General features: G+C 40.1%; 1 protein-coding gene across 1 annotated transcript in view; it reads right to left on the bottom strand.

Moving 5' to 3' along the window:
* The window catches only part of VEGFC (vascular endothelial growth factor C), a gene marked incomplete at its 5' end in the record, with an annotated part of 77,848 nt that extends 51,825 nt beyond the window's left edge, over positions 1 to 26,023 (bottom strand). Inside the window, one exon of the mRNA XM_080628800.1 lies at positions 25,880 to 26,023. Coding sequence (XP_080484926.1) covers positions 25,880 to 26,023 — 144 coding nt within the window. The remainder of the gene's footprint in view (positions 1 to 25,879) is intronic.
* Between the last annotated feature and the right edge of the window lie 127 nt (positions 26,024 to 26,150).

Raw genomic sequence — 26,150 nt, 5'->3', positions numbered from 1 at the left:
CTCCCATATCCACATTATCCAGGGCAAACAGTAACAGACTTAGATTTACAGCACATGATATTTACATTGGACGTCAAGAAAAAGAGTTGTGCTGGAATAACCTCTTTTTCTACAGATCTATACAAGTATATAAACAAAGTCCCCTATTTATCTTGTAACAGTTTTCTCTTTACTGCCCCATACAAAGGCCTACCATGATTTTTTTTGTTTGCTTTTAATCTAGAGCGTCTTACTTTTCTCCCAGTCTTATGGCAAAACTGTACCATCACAGATGAAGTCACAGAAAGCAATCAAGGCAAATTTCTCTAACAGATATAGATGAGTATAGCTTATTAAAAATTGTTCATTCAAAATTTCTTTTATTCTGAGGCTTCAGCTAGATTCACTGGACCAAATACTACTTCAAAATTCATGTGGACAGCTCTTTATGGGCTCTACATGTGAGCTCATTTCCATGAAAAAGTGTCCTTGTGTATAATTAATTATACCTATTACAAGGAAAGTACAGTTGCTTTCAAAATGCACAAGAAATAATCCAACAGACTGATTTTTCATTAAATGTGTCGGGATATAATCAGTCAACAAAATATCTTTCTGAAAATGTATAAAGTCTTTCTAAACAAAATGACCCTCCATTCTAGCTGCACTATGCAGACATTCAGCAGAAGCCAATTCTTTGTGTAAGAAACACTTGTATAGTTGGCTTGATTTATTGACCCATTACAAAAATATGAAGTGTTTTAGAAGGAGAAAAAAAAAATGTAGTCTTGTAACAATATATTCATAATATACGGACCTCAACACCAACATTTCTACCTCAGCTTCATAAACATAACACTGGGGATCATTCTTAAGTTAAAGCTTTGCATTTAGAATGATGACAGCTTACTAAATAGCTAACAAGAAATTATGGCATCATTTTAATGATTATTTTGCCATTTTGTTTACTAGAATATTTTATGATCAGGTACCCTTACAGTGAAGTAATGGAAAAAAAAGTATTTCATTAGTAAAATACAAAGTAAATTGTAATATAAATTAATACAAATTAATAACCTGCTTTAACATAAAGTAATGTAGTTTAGGACAAAGAAAAACAGAAATTGTACCTCCTTCTCTTTAAAACAAACCCCCCAAAAGCTGGCACGTTACTCTAAACAATGCAGAGGTACACAAACCACACTTGGACAAGTAAAGCTTCTAATTGAAAAGATACCATCATTCCAGAAAAAAAAAACAACAAAACAAAACCAAACCATGCAAAGGCAGAATCTTGGCCCAACCCTCACTGAAATCAATAATGAAATACCCACCAGTTTCTGTGGATGATAAAACCAAACATATACACAAGGAATGCCCGCATCTATAGAATGAGATTTGAGACACAGCAAGCATGAGTACTGCTTTCATGATTTACCATCCTTCAAAATTCTTCCTATTAATTATACAGAAAGTGGTCTGAAGTGGAAGATATAAGAAGAGGAAATAACATGAGAGGTATTAACCAAATTTATTCAGTTTTGCTGCCATTTGCAATAATTCATACAGCCAAGTCCACAGTCATCTCTTCAAGAAAGTTTACAGGAGCATTTAAAAGGAGTCTTTGCTATAGACCTTCTTTGTTTAAATAAGCCCATAATGTAATGATAATTGGCATTTACATCTACCATTTGTGAGTGGCTATAATCTGTTTCTTATATATCATCACTGTAAGGAAAAAACGTAAGCAAAACCAAATTAACCACCATGAGTAAGATGGATGAGAATTCTTAAAAATGAACTATTAGTAATTTGAAAACAGCCAGACTGCTAATTTTAGATTGCTCATAATCATGAGGACATCAGTGGGAACTCTTTCGGAAGCAGTTCAGTTGTATTTCAAGAGTTGAAAAGTGAATCAAACATGAAACTAAATGTTGCATTTAAATAAGATGCTTTTTTAAAGCTATGATTTTCTAATCAGCAAAAGTGTTCTAAAGTTCTAATAAATTATATGGGTATGAATTAATCTTATCAAAACATACTCAGCATCACATTATGGCTTTAATCTGAAAGAGGAATCCTGAAATCAAGTGATCAATCTGAGTTGCATTACAATTTAAAGTAAGAGTAAGCATCTTTCACAATAATTATGTCATAAAAACCTGCAATATTTGGCTTTCCAGAAAGAATTCTCCCCTATAATAAAGACACTAGCACTGCAGCTCTAGCTGAGGTTCCATTCATATAACTGAGCTCAAATGCTTTGCTGTTTTAAAATACTTAATTTTAGGGAGAATAAAACTGAAAATTACTATTGGTCCCACTTTTAATACAATTCAAGTTTAATTTAAAGCACTTACTAAAAATAAAAAAAAAAAAACACTCTTAAGCACATCATTTTAAATGCACTCTGAAACAGCTCCATGTTGAATCTTAACTCTAGCTAACTTCTAAATAAATTAAATCTCCAAAGACTAACCTCATTCTCTGCATGTGAGAAATTCCACTGCTAAGAGTATCCCCTTATGGCTTTGGTCTAGACAGAAAAATAAGTAAATAAAATTTAAACCTATAGATCAATGACCATATTTTCATCTTGATGTTAGACCACAAATTTCTTGGGTAAATAAGGTTACAATAAAGTGGATAGGGACACACATAGAACTGCTAAATGGGCATAAAAGCAACACTGTTCTTCTGTCTCTCTCTGTTTGAACTTTAATGCCTTCAAAGCAGGGTTCTGCTCTTGCCACTATACAATGTACAGTAACATAAGATGAATCACATTGAAAGGCCTAAATAACACCAAACAATGTTAGCAATTATTGCTACATGAACACTAATGCATACAACAAAATTACAGATGTATCACATCTTTTAAAAACCTCACTAACTTGCATAGCTCTACAGCCATGCCAGACTTGATGTGGTGAGAAGAAAAATACACAAACAGAAGCCTTCAACAGTAAAAAGCTTCAATATTTGCCAGGACACAATGTTTACACATTCAAACTGTTTTCCCTTCAAGGTGCACACTCTAATAGCCAATCAACAGGTATTTTCCTTACTATTCATTGCACTCATAAAAATCTAACTCAGTAAATTTTGACTGAGCAGAAAATAGAGCTTTGTTAGTAAGCAAACAAATTTGAGTCAACTAAAATGTGTGACCTATATCACCAGTTTCTGGACATTTGCTTGGCACACATACTAAGTTTTAAACTCCTTCCTGATATTATTGTTTTGATTTTGGAATAGCTGGAACTTGTCACATAACTCATGATATGGTATGACCGAGATTGCAGTGGTGATCAGCTCTCAGAAGACTTAAGCTTCTAAAGACTTTTTTTTTTTCAAATAATGTAGAGATATCAAAATTTATTAAGAACATAAAATGCAGTTGGATCAGTCAGCTACCTACAAAAAAAGCCTATATCCAAAAATAATAGTGATCAAAAGAGACATAAATCTGAGATATTAACTAAAACTGGCTTTACAAAACACTAAGGCTAAACAAAAGGTTGCATTGGATATAGTCTGATAAGTCCGTGCAGCTCTGTTGCATCCCTGTGTACCCAGTTCTCAGGATGTCATCTAGCTTTGTAGATGACACCTGTTTGGACCACTGTTTGAAGTAGCAATAGAACAAACACAAAGATTGCAAAGACAAATAACTAATTTTCAGTGACAGGTTGAGCACAGCTTGACTGCCTGCATTCATAAAGTAGCAAAGAAAACAAAGGACCATGGTAAGAGGTTTCAGGAGAGAATGAAATCTGGAACAATAGAGAAAAGGAACATGGCTTCATAGCAAAATAGTATTTTGGACTACTACAGCTCCAGCTGAGGAAGAACCTCCATTTCAGCAATCATTTAGAAGAAGAGAAATCTTGGTTGACCTCCAAAGCTCTCTAAACAGTAATGGTGAAAAACTGAAGCAGAAAAAGCATGTAGAGGCTCTATAACAGTGTCTACAAGAAACCATACAGTTGGAGTTAGTGCAAACAGATGTTTAATGTACTGGATGCCTAGGGTGTCTGAAAGTCCTGCTTTCAGAGATGAGAGGTACATCAAGGCAAGATACAGTGTTCAGCCTATCTTGATTAAGGGAAGCCCATGCAGATTCATCATAATGAAATCCAAGCACAGCACACCCATGAGTACTGGATTCCTAAATAAACTCCAAAGCCCTGCAAACCCAAACAAACAAAAACCTGGCCCAGGACATGAACCTAAAAGGCCAATAGTTTTAAAACTGCCTTGAATATAAAAAATAAAGGAAATAAACTTGACCTTTATTAACACAAAAGAGATTTTGTAACAAGTTGGAAAAAAAAAAACCACAAAAAACAACCAAAACAACAAACCACCCCCCCCAAAAAAAAAACCAAAACATCACCTCAAAAATTAAACAACAAACAGACCCCAACACATGCATTCCATTTAACTTTAGGCACAAAGTAATCTCAGGTTTCTCAATTCCTCAGGCAATGCTGAGAGAAGAGAACCTCCAGGGGCTAATTTAGAATTTGCATGGATTAAATTATCCTCTGAAGCTGTTCCATCTCCCTGATCCCTCTCAGAACAGCTTTGGGTGACTAAGTTTTTAATACCACACTCATTTAACTGCCTATACACGCTGAATGGTGTTCAAAATAGAACTCGTTAATGAGAACAACTAAGTCCTCAGATAGGAATAACTACTCCTTTGCTCAGAATCTTGCAAATCACTAATTTTCCTAAGATTCCTGCATTTTTTTAAACCATGGATAAAAAGTTGGTGTCACTTTACGTTACTTTATACTGCCTTTTAGAACTAACAGATATAAAAAAAATATCAAATAGCTTACTATATGTTCACATATCCCTATATAGTAGCCTAATAAAATTAATGAACTTCAACTGACTCTTAAAAGTCATGGCAAAAGATTTTTTTGGCAGCATTTTTTAATTTTTATATGATCTTGAAGTAGACATTTTAGTCCCACTAAAATAACTATACACACACTAGGATTAATGCAAAGCCTCTAAACCCATTTCTAGGTCTTTCACTAACTTCAGAAACTCTGAATTAGATCTTGAATTTCATCACTACCAACAGAGAGCTCATGATCCTCATGTACAGGGTCATTAGCTCAAGAAAATTCAACCACAGAAGCGTAACTAGTAAACTCAAAGCTGGGGATCCATATCTCAAAAGCCACTAGCAAGATCCCTGAATTAAGAAAGCCTGGCATTGTCTTCACTGTACCTACATTGCATGATACATCTAATCATGACATTAATTTCCAACTCAAACAAAAAATGTAGTTTCTGATGATGCATGAGTTAAGACCGAATTGGCTACCTAATGAACTAACACTGAAGTGACTGTTGCCACATGGAACTAAGCACAGATAAAATCCTTCCAAGAGACTTTATGTAGGCTTTCCCAGAGATCCATCCTAACCCAGCTAAATGCCTAGAAATAGCCCATTAGTTACCTTAAACAGGAAGTCATAGAATCATAGAATCATTAGGGCTGGAAAGGAACTTAAGATTATCTAGTTACAACCCCCCATGGGCAAGGACACGTCACACTAAAGCACAACACCCAAGGCTCTGTCCAACCTCGCCTTGAACACCACCAGGGATGGAGCATTCACAACCTCCCTGGGCAACCCATGCCAGTGCCTCACCACCCTCACAGGAAAGAATTTCTTTCTTAGATCCAATCTAAACTTCCCCTGTGTAAGTTTTAACCCATTACCCCTTGTCCTATCACTAGAGTCCCTAAGGAATAGTCCCTCCCCAGCATCCTTGTAGGCCTCCTTCAGATACTGGAAGGCTGCTGTGAGGTCTCCATGCAGCCTTCTCTTCTCCAGGCTGAACAGCCCCAATTTTCTCAGCCTGTCTTCATAGGGGAGGTGCTCCAGTCCCCTGATCATCCTCGTGGCCCTCCTCTGGACTTGTTCCAACAGTTCCATGTCCTTTTTTTTGTTGAGGACACCAGAACTGCACACAATACTCCAAGTGAGGTCTCACGAGAGCAGAGTAGAGGGGCAGGATCACCTCCTTCAACCTGCTGGTCACGCTCCTTTTGATGCAGCCCAGGATACGGTTGGCTTTCTGGGCTGTGAGCGCACGCTGCCGGCTCATGTTCATTTTTTCATCGACCAACACCCCCAAGTCCTTCTCCGCAGGGCTGCTCTGAATCTCTTCTCTGCCCAAACTGCAGCTGTACCTGGGATTGCTCCGACCCAGGTGTAGGACCTTGCCCTTGGCATGGTTAAACTTCATAAGGTTGGCATCAGCCCACCTCAAAAGCGTGTCAAGGTCCCTCTGGATGGCATCCCTTCCCTCCGGCGTATCAACCGAACCACACAGCTTGGTGTCATCGGCAAACTTGCTGAGGGCGCACTCAATCCCACTGTCCATGTCACTGACAAAGATGTTGAACAACACTGGTCCTAACACCAATCCCTGAGGGACACCACTCATTACCGGTCTCTATTTAGACATTGAGTCATTGACCACAACTCTTTGTGTGCATCTATCCAGCCAGTTCTTTTTCCCCCAAATGGTCCATCTGTCAAATTGATGTCTCTCCAATTTAGAGACAAGGGTGTCATGTGGGACAGTGTGGGTCAAGCACAGATGTCTTGAGAAATTCAAAATTGTAACTGCTTTCTAACCCTCCCTTTCCCAATGTGATATTTAACCAAACAGCTGGTTGTTGAAAATTACAGGAGCAAAATAAAGACAGTATCAGCGGGTCTTTACTTTCTGTAGCAATAATATGGATTTACATATAAACATAAACTCACATTGAAAAATGCAGAATCAGTTTTGGGGTTTGTGGGGGTTTTCTCCCCTGAAAAAGAAGATAATCACAGCAACCTTCACTAACATGCCCATGACTTCTCCTCCAAGACTAGCTTCTTATGTGGTTCAAGTCCCTGGCTGGTGCCCACTGCTTCCCAAACAGGGAATTAGTCTGACCTGGTGTGCCCTCTGTACATGACACTTCAGCTGCATTCACAGGCTGGGAAGGGGAAAGAGCCTTTTCTTGAGCAGAAATGTTTTATACGAAGCACTACAGGTTTTCCAAGTAGAACCTTCAAGTGAGGGAATGAAAGGAGGAGGACAAACGCCCGCAGAACTTCCATGCCACAGCTACTGTGGCCTGAAATTTCAAAGCAGTTCTAATTTACTCGGCAGGCTGCTTCATGTTACAAGGGCTTAAAGCTGACCTTTTAAGGATGATCCTGCACCCATCTACACTTTATGCTTCTCAGGAGACAAAAAGTAAAAATCCATCCTAATGTGGTTTTTTTTTTCTGACCTATAACAGGAAGCATCTGATGCACACTGAAGATGTATCCAATACTTACCACACGCCACAGAAAACAGCACATTTACCTGGGTGACAAAATAAGCTGGAGTTGTGTGTTCTAACCATGCTCAGTACCCTCAGCTACGACATTTCACCATACTTAACTATGCTTGCTTACCAATCTGGAAAAGCAGCATGTCCCCACTTTTATCTGGGACTCACAAAGCAGGGTTTCCAAGTCAAACCTCCCCATGCTTTGAAGGCATTTCACACAGTCTAACAAGCTTGAGTTCTGTGCAAGGTGCAACAGGTGCTTCCATCTACACAATACACTTAGTGGAGGTGATCAATGACCACTTTTTATCTATGGTTTAGTGCCCTGAATGCTTGCCTAGGAAACAGGGATCCATTACTCCACAAGTTGGAAAACACCCAGCAAGTATTACCAAAGGGCCAATTCAGCACACTGACGTGCTTTGCTCTAGGCTGCTACCCAGGGTGTCAGTGCCTCAAGGTTAGCTATGGATACCCCAGGTCTGGTCCTGCTAGCTCATAGCATCTGGCCCTTGGCGGCTTGGTGCTCTTTTTCTGCCTTTGCTGCGAGTGAAACATCAGACCTTTGGTCTTTTATCCAAAAGTATAACCAAGAGTAAAGGCTTGAGATTTGTACTGAGGATGTTGGTTACATATTTTGTTTCTTTCCATATGTGGATCTGCACGTCTGCAAATTGGGACAAAAACATGGATAGTGCTATGTTTTCATGTTAGTACAAGCCCAGAGACTTAATACATTTATCTGGGATATACAACTGAGTAAATAAAAGAACATAAGCCAAAATAACTCTTAGATTTAACTTCTTTAGTTTATGATTTTTAAACTCCTTAACAAATTAGAATAGTCACATATTTTTGATACGCAAACTGAATTCAAGGTTGCTTAGCATGCTTAGTTCAGGAAAAGTGGTGTGTTTAATTCTAAAATAAACTATCTTTGTTGCCTGAGTACACTGCTCAAAAGCTTATTTTATCTTCTGTTAACAACACTGCCAAATCTTAATTTTCATCTTCAGAGTTTTTACTGTTTTACTTAAAACTCCTGGAGGCAATCAAAATTCAAACTTTTGTATATGCTTCTATAAAAAACACAGCAATGACAAAAAAAGCTCTAAAAAAATATAGTACTTCCTCCAAAGCCAGAAAGGTCATTTGGACTCAAGTCCCCAAAATTACTGGCTGGATTTGGCTCACTAGAATAATTCCTTCTGCATGTAGCTACGGCTTCCTCCCTCCTGTCCTCTTTTTCAGATACTTCTAGATACAAATAAGGGCAAGCTGGAGCTGCATGAATTATTCGCACAGCTTATCCCTGTCATAATGTTTACATAAAGATTACAGCTCTTATCTCTTCACTTAACTAGAAATGGGCATGCCATGATGATACCTGCTCTGGTTTACTGATGGATGAATGTCTGTTAACATAATAGTAGCGTGTACACTCGAGAGAACAAGTAAGGACATGAAGGACATGTAAGAGGCAGCATGCAATCTCTGATCATGTAATGGGATATACAGCCAATACAATGAAGAGACACCTGTATGTTACTCACTGATGAGCATGTCTTGGGATGAAGTCATGTTTGGATATGTAACATAGACTAGTATCAGCTGATTTGACAGGGAGTAACTGCATTTTGTTCTTGTATCATTATACCTCATTAATTCCCCAGGTTCTCTCACATCATGCACTAATGAGATCACCCAACCTCAAAATGAAAAGAGGATCTGGCAAGCAGACAATCAAAGATAAAAAGTACAACCTGCAATGCTAAACTTGTGTTTCTGTATGAGCTGTAAAATACATGTGAAATTATGAATGGCAATACTTAAATGACTATAATACCATTTCTTACAAAACAAGACAAAAGCCAAAATATAAAACTGAAAAAAATCCATCTCTCCACTTCACACACAGTCCTTCACTATTCACAACACAACCAGATGAAATGCTGACCCAGATTTCAGTGTGGTATTTCTAATTCTTTTTTGTACTTGTTGTCAGACTGAAGAGGATTTTGGCATGCCATACTATATGTGCCTACACAAAGGTATGCTGCTTGAAGAGTCAGGTACAGCAAAGGAAGATCATCTACTTCAGCTTCCTGCGTGGAATGGCCATCTTCATCTATGCATCCCAGCACTGAATTGAATGTCTTGGAAACAGCAAGGCTCTACCTGAGAACACCTAGATGACCAGAATAAATGCTAAAGTCATCATTTCTCTTGACAGTTGATTCATGTGCAACTCTTTAAGACTTTCTATTTTGTTATACATTTTTTCCCCCAATCCAATTTTTTAGCACAGGTTCATCTGTACACATCAAAATTGGAGACAGTAGCTGTCTTACTGCATATATACAGAAGAGGGGAGACAGGTACGTCTCTGCTGCAACTCACTATTGCTCCCATCTACATGCGCAAGGTTCTTTTGATCCTGTCTCAATGACAACAGCCTAATGAAGGATCAAATAGAAATGTATTTACTATGGTTCTTAAACCTCTTCTAGTTCTATTTTCCATTATTTAGTCTTTTATCTATATAACAAGCATATTCAATCTGAAATACTAGAAGACAAATCAGTTTTGTTTCAAGTATCATGAGTTTAAAGTCTCATGATTTTTCACATTTGGGACTGACAGCATTTTACAGGGTGAAAAAAGTTTTTGTATGTGATGCAGCAGATAGCAGGGACATAGAAAGTACTTCTGCAACAGTAATATATGTTTGTTTATTGCTCTCCCTATCTTTATAAGTTGCCATTTTATAGGCCATATAAACACTTGCAGTTTATTACTACGACCGTTCAGACTAGCACGGTGTAACTATTGAACTGTTCTTCAAGTAAAGTTTGAAAGCTTTCAAGAAGACATTCGCTCTTATGCTTTGTTTCTGCCAACGCTCATCACCAGTCACAAACATGAGGCCTGACAGGGTCAGGATTATCATGCTGAAAAATTAAAGCACTCCACTGTAAGGGTTTGAAATAAGGGGTTTAATTGCTCTATTTCCATTTTCCTTTCTAATGAAATTAAACAGCGTTTTGCCACAAAAAAATGTCATAGGCAACAGATTCATTGGCACTGCAACAAAGGTCTCTGAGTGTATCTACAGGTACATTTGTGAACAGTCACGTTTAGTTATGGAACAAGTTATAATCACATATGTTCTTCAGTCCATGCAGATCAGAGAACAAAGACCTGAAAAACTACTTAAAAGTATCAAATTAATACAAAGAAGCTCAAGTCAATTACTTCTGTCTCCTGTGTATCTTTATCTGATGTGGATGAACAGCAGGCAGAGTTGAGCTAACTTTGGTTCCTCTCGTATAAAATACTGCATTGCACTGTGTACCACTTCATAGTATAGAAGTTGATAGAGTGGACACTGATTTTTGACCATTTCATGAGTCAGGCTGCTAACAATTAGAAAAGCATTTCTAAACAGAGACATGATTTTGGCTTGAAAGTATGTTTCTTCTAAAGAAAAACAGTTCTGCTGATAACATGTATTTGCTGCACTCTACTATACTAGATTTCAATCGTATACTTACAAATGAGCATACAGACTTAAAACCTGATGTCTGTGACTTATTAATAAACATAGGAAGTGAATATCCTGGAGTCTTAACATACACCTAATCACGATATTCTCAAGACTGCACAAGTATAATAAATGGCTCCTGAGAAACAGCTTATCAGTCTGCAGTTAAGAGTCTCTCGTCCACATTTATCAGAATTGGTAAGAAAGTTTTAGACATTGTGTGGAAACAGGCAGTTCACCAAAAAAAAAAAATAAATCTATTTTTAAGACTATTTCCATTTTAAATTTGTTTTCCCCATGAGTCTATGCTTTTTAAATTGTAACTGACTTACTGGAAGCCAAATGATAAAATTAGAAGAGATTATTTAACGGAATAAAAAAAATAGTAACTTTACATGAGCTACAGCAGAACTGTTAACTGACAATTTTAAGCACACATTAAATATCTGAAAAATAATAATACGTATCTAAAAAGATCTGTGTATATATAGATATAGACACATTGTGTGTGTGCACATTATGCATATAAGGGTGGGAACAGCATCGTTATATTCTATAGTTAGACCTAAATTAAGCAACAGCATCCTGATACAGAACAATACATTAAAATAAACCTATACGACCTCAGGAAATACCATACTATAATTAACTCTCCTTTAATTCCACTATTCAGTATTGGCACTGAATGGGAATCAAGACAACAGCTGGTATTAGGTATCAGGTACATTGATCTAATACACAATTAAAAAATACACGTATATTTTAGACTCTCACTGTAGAATACGTTATATAGTGTTCCTATTAACATCAGTTTCTTGCTACATATTGCCGAAGTTGTAGAAATAATTGGGACAGTAGTTCCCATCTCTTCCCAGCTGCTGCCACATTTCCTTATCCCTTTCACCTTTTCCTTCAGCCACTTGCTATTTATAACTCAGCACCAACAAAAAGGATTTAAACATTAAGCAAAGCTTCAGTACTTCAGCAACCTTTCAGACTTGGTCTGAGGAGAACAGTTTCATATACTTAAGTAAAATCCCTCAGCAATTTCAGCAAAGAGAACATAGAAAACACTGAATGCAACTGAAAAGAGTTGCAGTAGCTATGCAAGATAAATGTGCACATACACACTTATTTAATGCCCATGCCACCCCCCCCAACCAGAATGTCCACTTAAAAGTGGTAACTTCGTAAACTTGAAATTTCTTAAGAAACTTCGAAAGCATGGCTGATGAGGTCATGTCATGTATTCCTTGCAGATGCCTATCTATCTGTCTTTTAGTTACAACAGGAGTCCAGATGGCATGATTCAGTTGATTAGCCTTCAAGTAGATAAAGTGAGATAAAGCCAGTCAATGACCAAAGGTGTTTTCCAAAGAATTACTGCCTCCTTCAAGGCATTTTCTGCTCTAAGGTTATTTTTCCATACGACTTTGAAAAGTGAGAGGAAAACAGGCCCTCAAAGCTGACTGAACTGTGATCTGAAGTTACTGATCAATAAGTGTTCCAGACTACTACGAAAAACGCCCATCCACCTCTGCTCTTTCTACTCCCACCTGCTTATCCCTGCCTTCCCACAAGTCCTTGGTCTCCAGTGCAGACACAAGCATATTTGAAGCCAAGAGGTAAACCAGACTGAAAAACTGGTCCAGCCAAGTCCTCCCTAACCCACATACCTTCTCCCCTCCACAAGCTGCCATTTACATCACATTCCTGACTCAGTTCCCCCATACTCCTACTGGCACTCAGGAGGGGACAGCGCAGGGCACAAGTAAGCAAGTGGGCAATGGGAACACTGTTTGGGCTAGAGCCACCAGACTACACAGGTATAAGCAGTTAACTGCAGCTGAAACTGCTCCATTTTTTCCACTTCTAAGACCTTCTTTTTAACTGTATTTAAAGGTTTTGACAGACTTTATTTAACCTGAAGGTTGATTTTTCCACTGGGACACTGTCCTAATGCTGGTTTCTCGTCCACATTAAAAGAGCTTAACTGAAATCTTAAACTGACAGAAGTATGATCTGGAGTGGTAGAGAAAGGAAAAACAGAGGGTGCCTCAGGGGCATCAGATTGCTCGGAGAAGCTATGGATGCCCCACCTCTGGCAGTGTTCAAAGGCCAGGCTGGAAGGGGCTTGGAGCAACCTGGTCTAGTGGAAGGTGTCCCTTCCCATTGCAGGGGGTTGGAACTGGATGAGCTTTAAGGTCCCTTTCAACCCAAACCATTCAATGAGTCTATGCTCCCTGCAAGGGCTCGACAATACTTGCTGTGCAGGTATAGGTCTGATCTGCAGCAGGTCATGAAGTGACAGCCATAAGGTTTTTCCTTCATGTACTTTCAGTGATTCCAGACCAGACAGCTAAAAAGGGTGAGTGGAAGGGAAAAGAAAGCAGAAAAAGTCTCAGTCCACTCCGAGAAGAAAAGGAAGGACACAGAGAGGGAACAGAGCCAGAGTCTGCAGATGAAACCTGGATCTTGGAGAACAGAGTGGGAGAAGCAGGAAAAGAAAGCTAGATCTGAAGCCAGAGAGGGACCTGGGCTGGCACCGTATTTGCTATGCAGAGACAAAGAGCCAAAGGAACCAGAGCTGTAACAGCCTGGTGCAGCCTCGTTGCCATTTATTCACATAAGAGAGGACAACTAAAAGTTAGGATGATGGATAAGGTGAAGGTGGATACCAAAACTTTCCCCAGTCTGATGAAGAGGAGAAGCAGGTAATAGACAAAGCAGCATGGAACTAAAGATTCAAAATCCAGGAGCTGCTCAAGAATATAGGTGAAAGACAGAAGCCTAAGGCACAGCCTGCTGCCTCGCTCAGCTATTTCAGTATTTACACAATGCTGCCTTGAATGGGAAATAACACCTAAAGGTCTTAAGACAGGCACAGTTCTACTATCCAAGTCCAGAGGGCAGTCTTTAGTGGGCGCAGACCTGTGTGACCAGTTTCCCCAAAGCATCAGGAGTGCTGCCTTTCCCCTTATCTGCTCCTCACTGTCACCCCATGTCCCAGCTGGCTACATCCTCCTTATTTAACCTGTTCCTCCCCCTGACTGAACAGGGTGTGGTATGGAGAGGTGGTAAGCAGCACCAGACTAAGTGCTTCCATGCTGAACCTATAAGTAAACTGATCCAGCTGAGGAGATGCAAGCCCATTCCAACACCTTTCAGTGTATTTTTTCTTTCAATTTCCTAGACTTTGAAGCCAATATTGCAGTCCAGCCAAAGCATTTCCATTTCAGAGTATAAGGACACTGGCTGCAAAATAATTATGAAAGGACATGGGAAAATAATTGGTAAACAGTGGATAAAAGTAGCTCTGCCTGAAATTCAACCACCTTAATGATTACCAAAATGAACATTTACTAATGCTATTTTTCTTTTAAAATTGCTACTTGGCTATCAGTTCAAGATTTAGAAGATAAGCAATTAACTACATATATTAGAATTTCCATTTACTTTAAATTCCTCAACTCTGTACTAACTCATAAAGTGAAAGGGAAGTTCCCATTCTAATGGAACCAGTTAGCTAACAAACAACCTGCTCTGGCTCAGAATAAGCTTACTTTTTAATAGCTTCCTCATTAGGCAGTTGAAAAGCTAAAATATATACATACCTTGATTATAAAAATGTAAGGTTTTTCAGACTTTCACACATATTCTTGTAAGTTAGGGACTGTATGAAAATATATATAACAAGGATTTTGAAGCATTCATTGTGCATGTTATTTATGGAAGGAAAGAGAATTAATTCAAAGCTAAATACAGTTTTCACTGAATATGTAGAATAACAGCAGAATTCAATAGGTTAGCACAAACATGAAATAAATATTTAGAGAAAATAATTATGATTATCCAGAAGAACTTCAGCTTTATTCAATGTATCACGTGTAAGATAATATCTCTACGATAATAATAAAGATCTGAACATATAAGCCTCAGTGGGACTCTTAGCAAGATGCACAAATTCCTCAGATCAGCACATGGTACTTCATTAGTGAGGCAGAGAAAAGATGTCCTAACGCCATGCAGAATGAACAGTGAATGCAAGGAGAGAAAAACCAAACCAAACCAAACCATATTCAAACCCTAGATGACTTAATTTTTTATTTTTTTTTTTTCAAGAGAAAACAGAAATTTCTAAGGAAGGTAACACAAAATATCTACTGAAGCTCAAATTATATAATCCTTATCTGAAGAGCTTCCCTTAATTCCATTGTCTTCTTCCTCCTCCTGAAGAGGAGAAAAAGAAACTAAGGGAAATACGTGACCAAATGTTTAGGCCCCAACTCCACCACCTTCCTCTAAATATTCTGGCAACCCTTCCCATTTTCTGTGAAGTAGGGCACTAAGAACAGTACCCTGTACTTGGCACTACACTTCACCAAGTGGCATTTGGAATATGGAATTTCCGACAAACAGATCCATAATAAGGATTCCAGGTACCATAAGCATTTCAAAAGAGCTACAGATTTTGATTCTGACCTATAGGGAAAATACTGCTCAAAGCTGGCAAGGCCACAAGCAGGCAGCTACTGAAACGATACCAAGCTTGTAATAAGGGTTTAAAGATGAAAATCAAATCAGCTTCTTAACGAAGGGAGTGCGGAATATCTGACATTGGACCCAGTCCCTGTGTCTGGCCAAAAACCCACACATTTGTATTTGATCAAAATATAGTATGAAAGAATTAAATGACACATTTATGTTTCTTCTTTAGTTTGGTCTTCGAAAATTTCAGGACATATATCCCATTTGCCAAAATAAACAGCAGATTTTATTTTCTGAGTGCTGAAAAAAATCTTTTGTGCCTGAGTAATGCAGAAGATACAAAGAGAGAAGTAGAGAATATTAACTATACAGGAAGTCTTTCGAGATATTGCAGGTTGCCAAATTCAGGAAGCTCCACTGCACCCAAACTGGCACTGTGTTGGTACGAAGTAGTTCAGTATCTACTAACTGCTCGTGGTGTCTTCAGTACAAAACTAGACAAATCCATGTAACAAGATGTCCATAAACAGATACTGAAGGGAATAGGCAGAGGCATGTCTTCTAATATACTCAGCCCAACAACTGTGGATGTTAGGAGGGTACGAGGGAAACTGCAGAAAGCAATTAAGCCCAAATGTTCATCTTAAAAGGAATAGCATGTGCTGCTGAGACTGACAAGGGCCAAACGCTTATTATATATTTCTTATATTCTTACATACTTTAGGCTAGGCTTGATGTGTACCTAAAAATTTGCAAGTGTGGGTAGGTTCCTGATAAATTTGCTTAGTCATATGCACCTAGTTAGTGCATATAACCATGCTCTCACAAATCTTGCCTGTCAGTAATATATTACTGTTAACAGGTATCAACGGCCTTTGCAAGATCTCTGGCATATTTCACAAAATACTTTGAAAGCACATCTCACTTCTTAAAAACCAAAAATCATTAAGGACATTAAACCAGGACAGCTTCTGGTTTATAACTCAGAAGATAGCTAGACCCATTAAATCTCTCACTGTGTGCATGTGGCAGGCAGAAAAACACATTCAAAGCATAATGAACACATAGGTTATATAATCATACATCATCTTGAAACAGGCCCCTAAGAACAGCTTTTATGTGAATTTCGAGGAAGCAGTAATAACTATGAAATGCCTCCCCCCATCCAGTTCTTCAGTATACACACAAGTAGTTCCTGAAAGAGGCATTTTAATCATACTCCTGCCTGACACGTTACAAAACGCTCTCCAGTCGAGACACACTTTAAAAATAAATATAACTTTACTTATTAGGAAAGAGAACAAAACATTGTATCCCTACACAGATCCTGTGTGCACTCCTGGCTCTCCCCTGTCTTTGTTCTGCAGGCTTAAAGAGAATTAAGAAAGGTATGAAGTCAGTTGATCAAAGGTAAGAAACAGCTTCATTACAAACAGCAAGCTACATAAGTGAAGGATCTTCAGCCTGAAAAGGAACAACGGAGAGCAGGACTCAATGAAATCAGAAGTGGCATGGACAGAACTGTTCTCTGTCTTGCCCAGGACAAGGACTGGGGAAGTTTCATACATAGTTAACAGGTGTCAGGCTCAAGACAAGCAGAAGGAATGGTTCTTTCAGTTTTGGGACTTGTTTGTTTTTTAAAATTTTTTATATATATATATATATATATAAAACAGAAGATCCACTCAAAGCCAATCTTCTTGATACAGAAAGGTGTTGACGTTGAAAGCTTCTGTGGGCTCAATCAGCACTTGGATAGCACGGAGGACACAAGTCAACTAAAAGTGATACAATAAAACAAAATAATCCCCCCCTTCCCTCAGTCCTTTAAGGCAAGGAAGTCCACAAGCTGCCCTGCTGCCAACAGTCTGTAAGCATGTAGTGATACTTTCCATTTCTTTGCCCAGGAGGTTGTCAAGTAAGTCCTGGAATTTCGCAGGGCCTTGGCTGGTAAGAGCATAAATAAAAAGAGAAGGCGAGCCAAAAAAACCCTAAAAGGTACTGAAAGAGCCACAAAAGTGGCTGTACCCAGGTGCATGTTGCCACTACGAAAAACATGATGAGCCTGGGCACCCTGTAAACATCTGATGCCCAGTGTTGGGTTTTCCAGCCGAAGTCCCCAGCTGAACAAGGAAGGAGCAGCAGGCACACGCTTCTACACCAGGGCTTCTCATGAACATGGTCTATGGGACACAAAGGTGAAGAAACTGAGCATGCAGAGTACAACTCTTCCAAGCTGTTTCTATGGAATGGTTCTGGGGACAAATCAGCTGGATTTTGCACAAACAGCTCCCACCAGGGGGACCAAGCAGTGCAGCTTACAGGACACAGGATAAGAAAAAGAAACTTTTGGTGGCCAGGATCCAGTGGGCACTGTCTTCTTGTAGGAAGAGAAATAGAATCATAGAATCATAGAATAGTTAGGGTTGGAAAGGACCTTAAGATCAACCTTAAGTTCCAACCCCCCTGCCACAGGCAGGGACACCTCACACTAAACCATGTCACCCAAGGGTCTGTCCAGCCTGGCCTTGAACACCGCCAGGGATGGAGCATTCACAACCTTCCCTGGGCAACCCATTCCAGTGCCTCATCACCCTTACAGTAAACGGCAGCCTTCACCTGGAAGGAACTGGGGAAAAGGGGATGTGAGGGGGAAGGTGTGACGGATTGTTCCTCATTATGTGCCATGCACGAGGTTTCCAACATCACTTTCCAAGTCATCCATGGCCACATCAGTGGGGCACACAGCACATGTTTAGTGGCTGCACAGGAGGGGCTGTCCAACAAGACTGCCTGTGTTGGATACTGCTGGAAGCAGCATCTATGGCTAGCCAAGCATTTTCTCTGACCAGGTACAGCCATTCTTCTACTCTTATATGACTTCAATACTTAAAAGAAATACCATGAGCAAACTAATCATGGAGTTAAGCAGCAACTTACAGACTCAAAGGAAAAATACAGATCATCCATCTGTCATAAGAAATGAGGATTTGAAAATTTCATTAGTTTTCTGAAACCGTTAAGATATTCTAAGAGTTTCATTAATACAAAGAGCCTTTTCATGCAATTAATCCAGATTAGTAATGACTGTTGAGTTTGCCCAATTCTTTAGTTCCACCTGATGCAACAGAACAGCCTATTTCTTCCTTCCTTTGAAGCATGGTCCTGCCCTCTGAAAATCCTCTACTGCTCCTTCCCCTACTTCCTGCTCCAAGACCACAATTCAGTGTACCTTTACTGCCTTATCAGCCTGTCCACAGATATTTCAGAATAGAAAGTACTCAGAAGTCCTCTACAGCTCTTTAGTCCTTTCATTAGTTTTCAGTGATTTGATCATCTGTTGGCCCAGCTGCCTGAAGGAAAAAAAAGCAGCAGGGTTCTCATTAATCTTAAAGATCCTCCTCATTTTCACAGTTGATGATCAAAGAGAAATAGGCAGTTCTTCTCAGGTAAGGAAAATAAAAGCTTTTTTTCCCCCCACAAATCACTTCCCACACCTTTTAGTTGTATGGGTGTCTTTACTCTCACTTGAGCACTATGGTCTTGGAGGAAACTGCAACTGCAGAGACAACCTTTTATCAGTCAATTTCACCACCCTAAGGCAGCCTGGCCTCTGTCTGAGTCCAGACAGTTCAAACAACCTCCCTCTGCAGACATAGTGAATTACCCTCTAAAAGGAGCCCGAACAATCTCATGTGCCCAATACTATGAACACTGCATTCCTAGCAGGCAAAAGAAATTGCACTGAGGCAGCCAGGAGCTGCCCAGCTGCTGGGCTCTGCTGAGACACAAGAGGAGACCAGACCTTTCCAAACAGCATGTTCAAAACCAATATGCTCTCATATCTCATGGTGCTCCTGGGAACATAAGGCAGAAGGCACAAACTCAGCATCACTAACACTCCACTAAGTGAGCCAGGAGGCACTCAGAGAACTTGATTTTGAGACTAACTTCTTGCCTTCTGCTGCCTGGTAGTTTAGATGAAGCTTTCATGAAAGGGAATTGCAGAGGAGACAGGCCAATACCTACCATATTCAGTCATGTCAGAGGGATAATTAGCAATTGTTAATGTTCTCCTGAAAGCTGTGCCCTGTGGCCTGCACAACAGGGTTCTCGGTATTTTTAAATGAACCACCATTTTACTCTTCTCTAGCCAGCCAGAAACACACCCAACTAGAAAGACAAAATAATTATCCATCTCTATCTTCCCTTCTAGAAAAAACACTTCATGTTTATTGAATCTACCTACTGTGATTCAACAGTGCAAGCCAACTGATTATTAACAGGATTGTCTCGCTTCCTTCAAATCCCAAAATATTTCAATATTAATTATATAAATGAAATAAGATTTCAATATCTCTTTGATGTAAGGGGTTTTCAAATTTTAACATGAGTACCTTGACACACGTAAATAAAATGAAACGAAGTAAATGGTCACGTTTGTACCACTGCAGCCCTGTTATGCAAGATTTGCTGGGAGCGGGTGTGGTGAAGAGGAAGTCATAGACTCCATTTTAATTTGGAAACATCTGTCCCTAGGCAAGCGACGTCAACAAGGCACCACCTCACAAGTTTATTTCTTAGTTTCCTTAGACAATTAATTACATTGCTAATATAACTGTAAGTAGCAATTCTATAAAAAAGACAGTCTCCATCAAGGATCTTGGTACTATTATGTGTACAGGCAAAGTATGTTTCTGTGTATCTGTGGCCAGTTACAAATACATGTAACTGGAACCACTGAATTTACATAATTTTCCTTTTCTGCATCATTTTTAAGAAGAAATAGTAGGACCACTGTTCTCCGAGTAATGGTGAGCCTGCAAACAAGCAGAGATTTTATCCTCAGCAATATAACAAATAACAAACAATTCTTTTAGAGGAACAAAACACTAACACGTTCTTTGACTTCCAGTGAAACCTACTGTCATGGTATCCTCCAAGCAAAGACTGTAATATAGCCAAAATATACTAACTACTACAGGTCTGGGGTATTTTCCTTTTTCCTTTAGTTATCAGAAGGTATTTTTCTCATGTTTTCTCCTCCTCCGCCAAAGAATACTATTCCTCGGTTACATCTATGTAGGACCAAAAACATCTTACAAAAACATTTGTTCACTCCACTGGCAATTGCAGTCTCTAAATAATTGTCAGGAGTTATAGCCATCTCCGACAAGCCAGGAAATATCAAAAGAAAAATCAAATTTACTATACAGCTACAGGGATTGATTTGCGTTATTACAGTGGGAGAGTAGAAGAATAAATAACCTACAGTTTAGCTATTTCCTAACTAAAGTCTGAAATGCAACAGAAGGGGGGAAAATACAGCAACGCATAAATACTAAGTCACCGGAAAAAACTTCTGGTGACAGATAAACACAAAACAAGAAAAAGAAGCTGACAAATTCATATACAATAGTAATTCAACAAAGAAATTCCCATGGTCTGCCTAAGCTATCAATGTTTTAAATTAAAATTCTGTTGCAATTTTTGCAGCCATCAGTGTCTTTGAAGCAGATACACACACATGGAGAGGAACCTGGTATTACATACTACTCAGGTTAGAAGCAAGGCAGAATTAGGAAAATATGAAGTTACTGAATGTTTATAATAGATAATGAAAACGATCATACTTATCCTACTCACTAAACAAAATTCAACACCCTGCCAAACAAAACTGTTAAGGAGCAACTTGGACTTCAAAAGAGCTTACAACTTCCAAACAACAACCTGGCTTGGAATTTCTTATAATTCATTCTACAGACAGCTGCACCATGTTTTCTTACATTAAACAGGATATTAAACTTGATAGGATACCAGTCTGACTTCAGTTGGATTCCCTTTGCCCCCAGCATTTTGTTTTAATGAATCATTAACCACATTCAAAAAAGCAGCAGCTGAGCACAAGGTTCTAGACAGGCTTCCTATCCTGGATGCAGCATATCAATGGAGAGGATTACTGCCATCATCCTCAGCTACAACAGCTTGAAAACAAGTCCTGGTTTGTTTTTACTACAATAAGTGGGGACATACCCTTGAAAAACATGCAAGAGTTTAAACACACGCTGAATCTAAAAATAATATTTTTGATGGGATGTTTCTGAATGCCTCCAAAGAGCAGTTAGTTAAAGTGATCCCCACAGCCTTTTTAGAACCTTCAGAAGTGCAGTTGTTTGTCAGCAGAAATCCCATCAAGACCCTCACAGGCACACAAGTGTGCTTACACAAGATGCCCAGGAATGCACATAACTACACTAAGAACTAGAAAGTGCCATGAGCTCTTAGGGCAAGCCAAGTACAATACTAGCACACAAAGGCTAGGCCTAGGTTTAATAAATTATGTTTGCAGAAGTATTGCTTAATCTTTATAATAGATCCTATTATGATACTTTTGTTCAACCCATTGTAAGTGATACAAATCGTGCTTCTAAAAACAGACAGCATCTCTCTGTGTGTGCATGTGTGTCTGAAAAAGAAAGTGGCTATATACACATGAAAAGGAAAGCTGTAGCAGACAAAACAGCAACAGCAGAAAAAATAATGTTCTCCCTACCTGCTCAATTTAGCACTGCTTGAGTACTGTGAGTGAGGTTTATCTTATGTTTTCAGAGCAGAAAATGTAGCCTCATCTCTCACCAGCACATGTAACATTACAAGACAGAGTAAGGCACACTTCATAAACTTAGAGATGGCCACAGAACTTATGGGTTTGACATTACAACAGAGACAGAAGGGAGCCCAAAACTGACACTGCTTTTCCTCACGCTCCCACACTAACAGCATTTAAATTCCATTAGCCATCAACAAACCGCATTTTACTTTTAGGTCAGATACAAAGTAATTTTAAAATGTTAATAATAAAAAGGTACCTCTCAGCTGAGGTAGCATCCAAGACAAATGGAGCTCAAGTAAGTGCACCTATATTCACTGCAAAAAGAAAATCATGGAATCACAGCACAGACTGTTCTGTACTTTGTCTGCATCAAACGGCCCCAGTGCCACTTTCAGGGATGCTCTTTAGAACAGGCAAATACATTTTCATTTGTTATTTCCATCCTAATACAAAACAACGAATCTCACATAAATATAGTTTTAAACTTCTTAAAACGATGTGTGACAATTGACTAATACTGCTTTTGTATAGTCACATAATCCTAGAGGTCTGACTGTGGAACAATAAGAAAGGTGGAGCTATTAGGGCAAACCCTCCCAGCTGTGTGGCTTCTGTCCAGTTATGGTTACCAGACCACTGTTAACCATCATCGTTACCATAATAAACTACTCCTGCTCCTGTTACTCTATTACCATTACGCAGTCTAGGTACTGTCACACCTTCATTTCGATAACCCAAGAAGTTTAATTCTCGCCCAGAATGCCTGTGTAGTCCCTCGAGTTTGTTTTGAACCTTTCAGCAAACAAATAAAGAAACAATTTATTTTAAATACTTAGCCCTCCCATGTAGACAGTGTATACTCACCACACATTCCCAATTCAAAGCTACCTAAAGAACAAGAGCCAGAGACTAAACACATTATAAGAGTTATTACAATATTCACAGACAGTACAAGAAGCAAAAGCTACAAGTCACTGGTGCCGTACTGCCGCTCACCCTCTCCTTGCTGCAGCCGCTTGGAGCACCCATGCTGGCTGCCAAACTGCAGGAACACTGGGGACAAGAGGGCTGATTTCTCCGGTCCCAACTGAGACAGAAAGACACTTAAAGTACCAGGTTGTCTTCTGCAGCGGGCCACCCAGAGAGACAGAGGGAGCAGGGCCACCATGCCTCCTGCCCTGCTGGGGAGTGGCTGCAAAGGAGGGGTTCAGCTCATGGAGGCAATCCCCCGTGCTGCAGGAAATCCCAAAGAGGTGGTTTGCAGGTAGGATTCATTCCCATCCCAGTGAGCAGACAGTTCAGCTGAAAAGTATTAGTCTGGACCCCGTAAGCTCGTTAAATAATGAACTTTACCCCTACGTTGAAAAAAAAAAAAAAGGGGGAGGCAGTATTGCACAGGCTTACCAGTGGCCACTTGCTGCAGAATGTGCCCTTGCAAGAGGTGTATATGAGGAACTGCTACTATTTTTATCTGTAATGTTTCCAGGTTGCTGCAAATATCTAAGATAAGATTAATGCATAACATTTACTTCCATAAAAACACAATTCCCTTACTTTCTGCTCAGCTTTTACTCCTATGTTGGAGAACCCTCAACTTCATTCACTTTTAAAAATGTTTCTAAAGCTGAAGTTCTTAAAATAGGAGCAAAGAGAAATAAATATAATGTGTGAAAAGTTGACCCAAAAGGCTGTATGACCTGCATTTAAGCATCAGTTTAATATGCAGCAATATGCCATATGGATGGAAAGTAAAAATAGAAGAAGCATAACATCTATGAACACAAACTCAAGTGACTACACATTTCACACTTAAGTTAATAAAGTTCAAATGGATGACGACATAATCATAATTTCCTTGAAACAATTATTTACAGTTTACTTATTTAATCCTTTCATAATTACTTCAGACATTCATCACAGGAACAAATAATGTGCAGTACTCACTCAAACAGTTCCAGCAAAAGCAACAAACTCATAACTAAAAGCTTCCAACATGACTAAGTCTGCTTGGACACAGAGTCATTCCCGCCCTCTCTCTACTACTCACCAGTAGTCAGGCACAAAAACATTTTTCTGTTAACGTAATCGCTTAACACATGCTATCCCACTCACTTCCCAGTCTCTTGACCTTTCTTCCTTCAGCTTGCTGACAGTTCCCCTTTTTCCAGGGAGCACTTGCACTTCTACACAATGCACTACAGTGGCAACTCCTCAAAACCTTGAGGTTTCTTCAAGAAACAGAGTGACTGTCACAACACATGCAGGGGAACGTACAGCATCCCTAAGGAGAGTATCTTCAGTATCAGCTGTTCCACCTCAGTGGTTTAGATCTACTAAATATGCACCATGCTGCAGTTTGGATTCTTTCTACCTTTTAAACATAAGCTATTCTGAGGCTTTACAACTCAAACACCTGTTTCACCCAGTAAATAACTGACTTGAAGTCATGGGCTGGCAAGAGTTATTTTCACCCTTCACTAAGTTCTGCATTTTTTTTAAAGTAGTCTAAGTGATAAGAGCAACCAGATGAATTGATTTTGTGTTCCTATGATAAACATTTAAGCAACATGATCACTGATAGCATTCAGAATACTGCAATGGTAAGCATTCAGCTGTAATTAAAATATTTTAAGAGACACTACAGTATACTCGGTAACCTTTTCCACGCAGAATATTCTTTGAAAAGCAGGAACTCCATTAGCAATATGAGGTCTGCAACAGTTTGAATACCTGAAATAGGCACAGGTAATGTACACAATCAAAACTTGACTTCCCACGTAGTTACAGTAAAACTTCTATTCAGTAAGACAAACAGCACAGGTGAATGGTGGGGGGGGAAATCAGAATTATCAGCTTAACTTTCAATTCACACACTTCCCTCCCTGCCCCGTACTGAAATGAATAATGAATGAGCTGGGTCATGATCACTTTCAGTAACTATGTCAGAAATCTTCCAATCAACGAGATGAAGGCAAGAGCTGTTAAAAGCTCAGACATCAAAGATCTTCCTAGTAATGCCACATGCTTATACAACCACATACCATGCATCATTTTTATGCATCAGCATACCGGGAACTGCAACCACAAGAACCAAAGGTACTTGACTGCTACATTACGAAACTTCCTATGCAAACAAAAATTAACACAGGATTTTAAGTATTTGTGACTGAAATCTGAGAATTTAAACCCAGCCTCTCCCTGCGCCTGGGCAAAACGGGAATCTTCATACTCGAGTGTCACCTTACACCTCCCGTCACCTCTGTCCCGCAGCAGCAAGTCATCCAAAGTGTCAGTAACTCCAAGAGGCTTTTCAACACATAGAAAGTCTCGGCTGTTCGGGTCACCGTCCCCCCACGCCTCCCTCGCCGCTTCGTCCCGTGCACGGTTGCTGCTTGGAGCGTTTCTCAGTCCTCCCGCCCGCTCTCCCAGGCTCTGCCCGGCCCGTGCCGCAGCAGGACCCCGCAGCGGGAGTCCAGAGCCTCGCCCGTGCCGCGGCAGCCCCGGGTGCAACCGCGGCCCGGCTGCTGGGACCAGCTGGAGCCGGCGGGCCGCTGCCCTGCCCGGGCTCCGCCACAGCCCGCACCCCGCAGGCAGCTCCGCACGCCTGCAGGAGCGGAGCCTACGGGCTGCCTCTACCCATCAGGTGCTTTGCGTTTCTTTGTGAATGCAGCTGTTCCCCACGCAGCTTTCCTTCCAGCAACCCTGAAAATCTGGACAATATAGTATTTTTTCTCCTTAAATAAATCTTTCCCTCACTTCTAAAGAGCCCTCTCCTTAAAAATGCTTCTCCCAAATATTCGTCAGTGGGCTCTCCACGCCGTCCGTTCAAACGGACCCGCAGGCACATGCCCCGAGGGCATCTGTCGCGGGTGCACAGGCTTACCTTCGGCTCCCCGGCGTCGGGCTCCTCCTCGTAGTACCCGTGGCCGGACTCGTAGGCGGCGGCAGCGGCGGGCTGCCGCGGCCCCAGCAGCACGGCGCCGGCAGCGAGGCAGCAGCTCAGGGAGAGAACCTCCAGCAAGTGCATTGTGCAAAGATGGCAGGGCGGGCGCGGAGCGGGGCCGCGGAGTGCTTGGAGGAATGCAGGCGAAATGATGAGGCTCCTTCTCTTCCTCTCCCTCCGTCCCTCCCTCCCTCCCCTCGCAATATCCAAG

This window comes from Psittacula echo, assembly GCF_963264785.1.
Source record: "Psittacula echo genome assembly, chromosome: 1".
Classification (NCBI taxonomy): Eukaryota; Metazoa; Chordata; class Aves; order Psittaciformes; family Psittacidae; genus Psittacula; species Psittacula echo.
The sequence above is the reverse complement of the archived record's forward strand: the minus strand, read 5'-3'. Positions and strand labels throughout refer to the sequence as shown.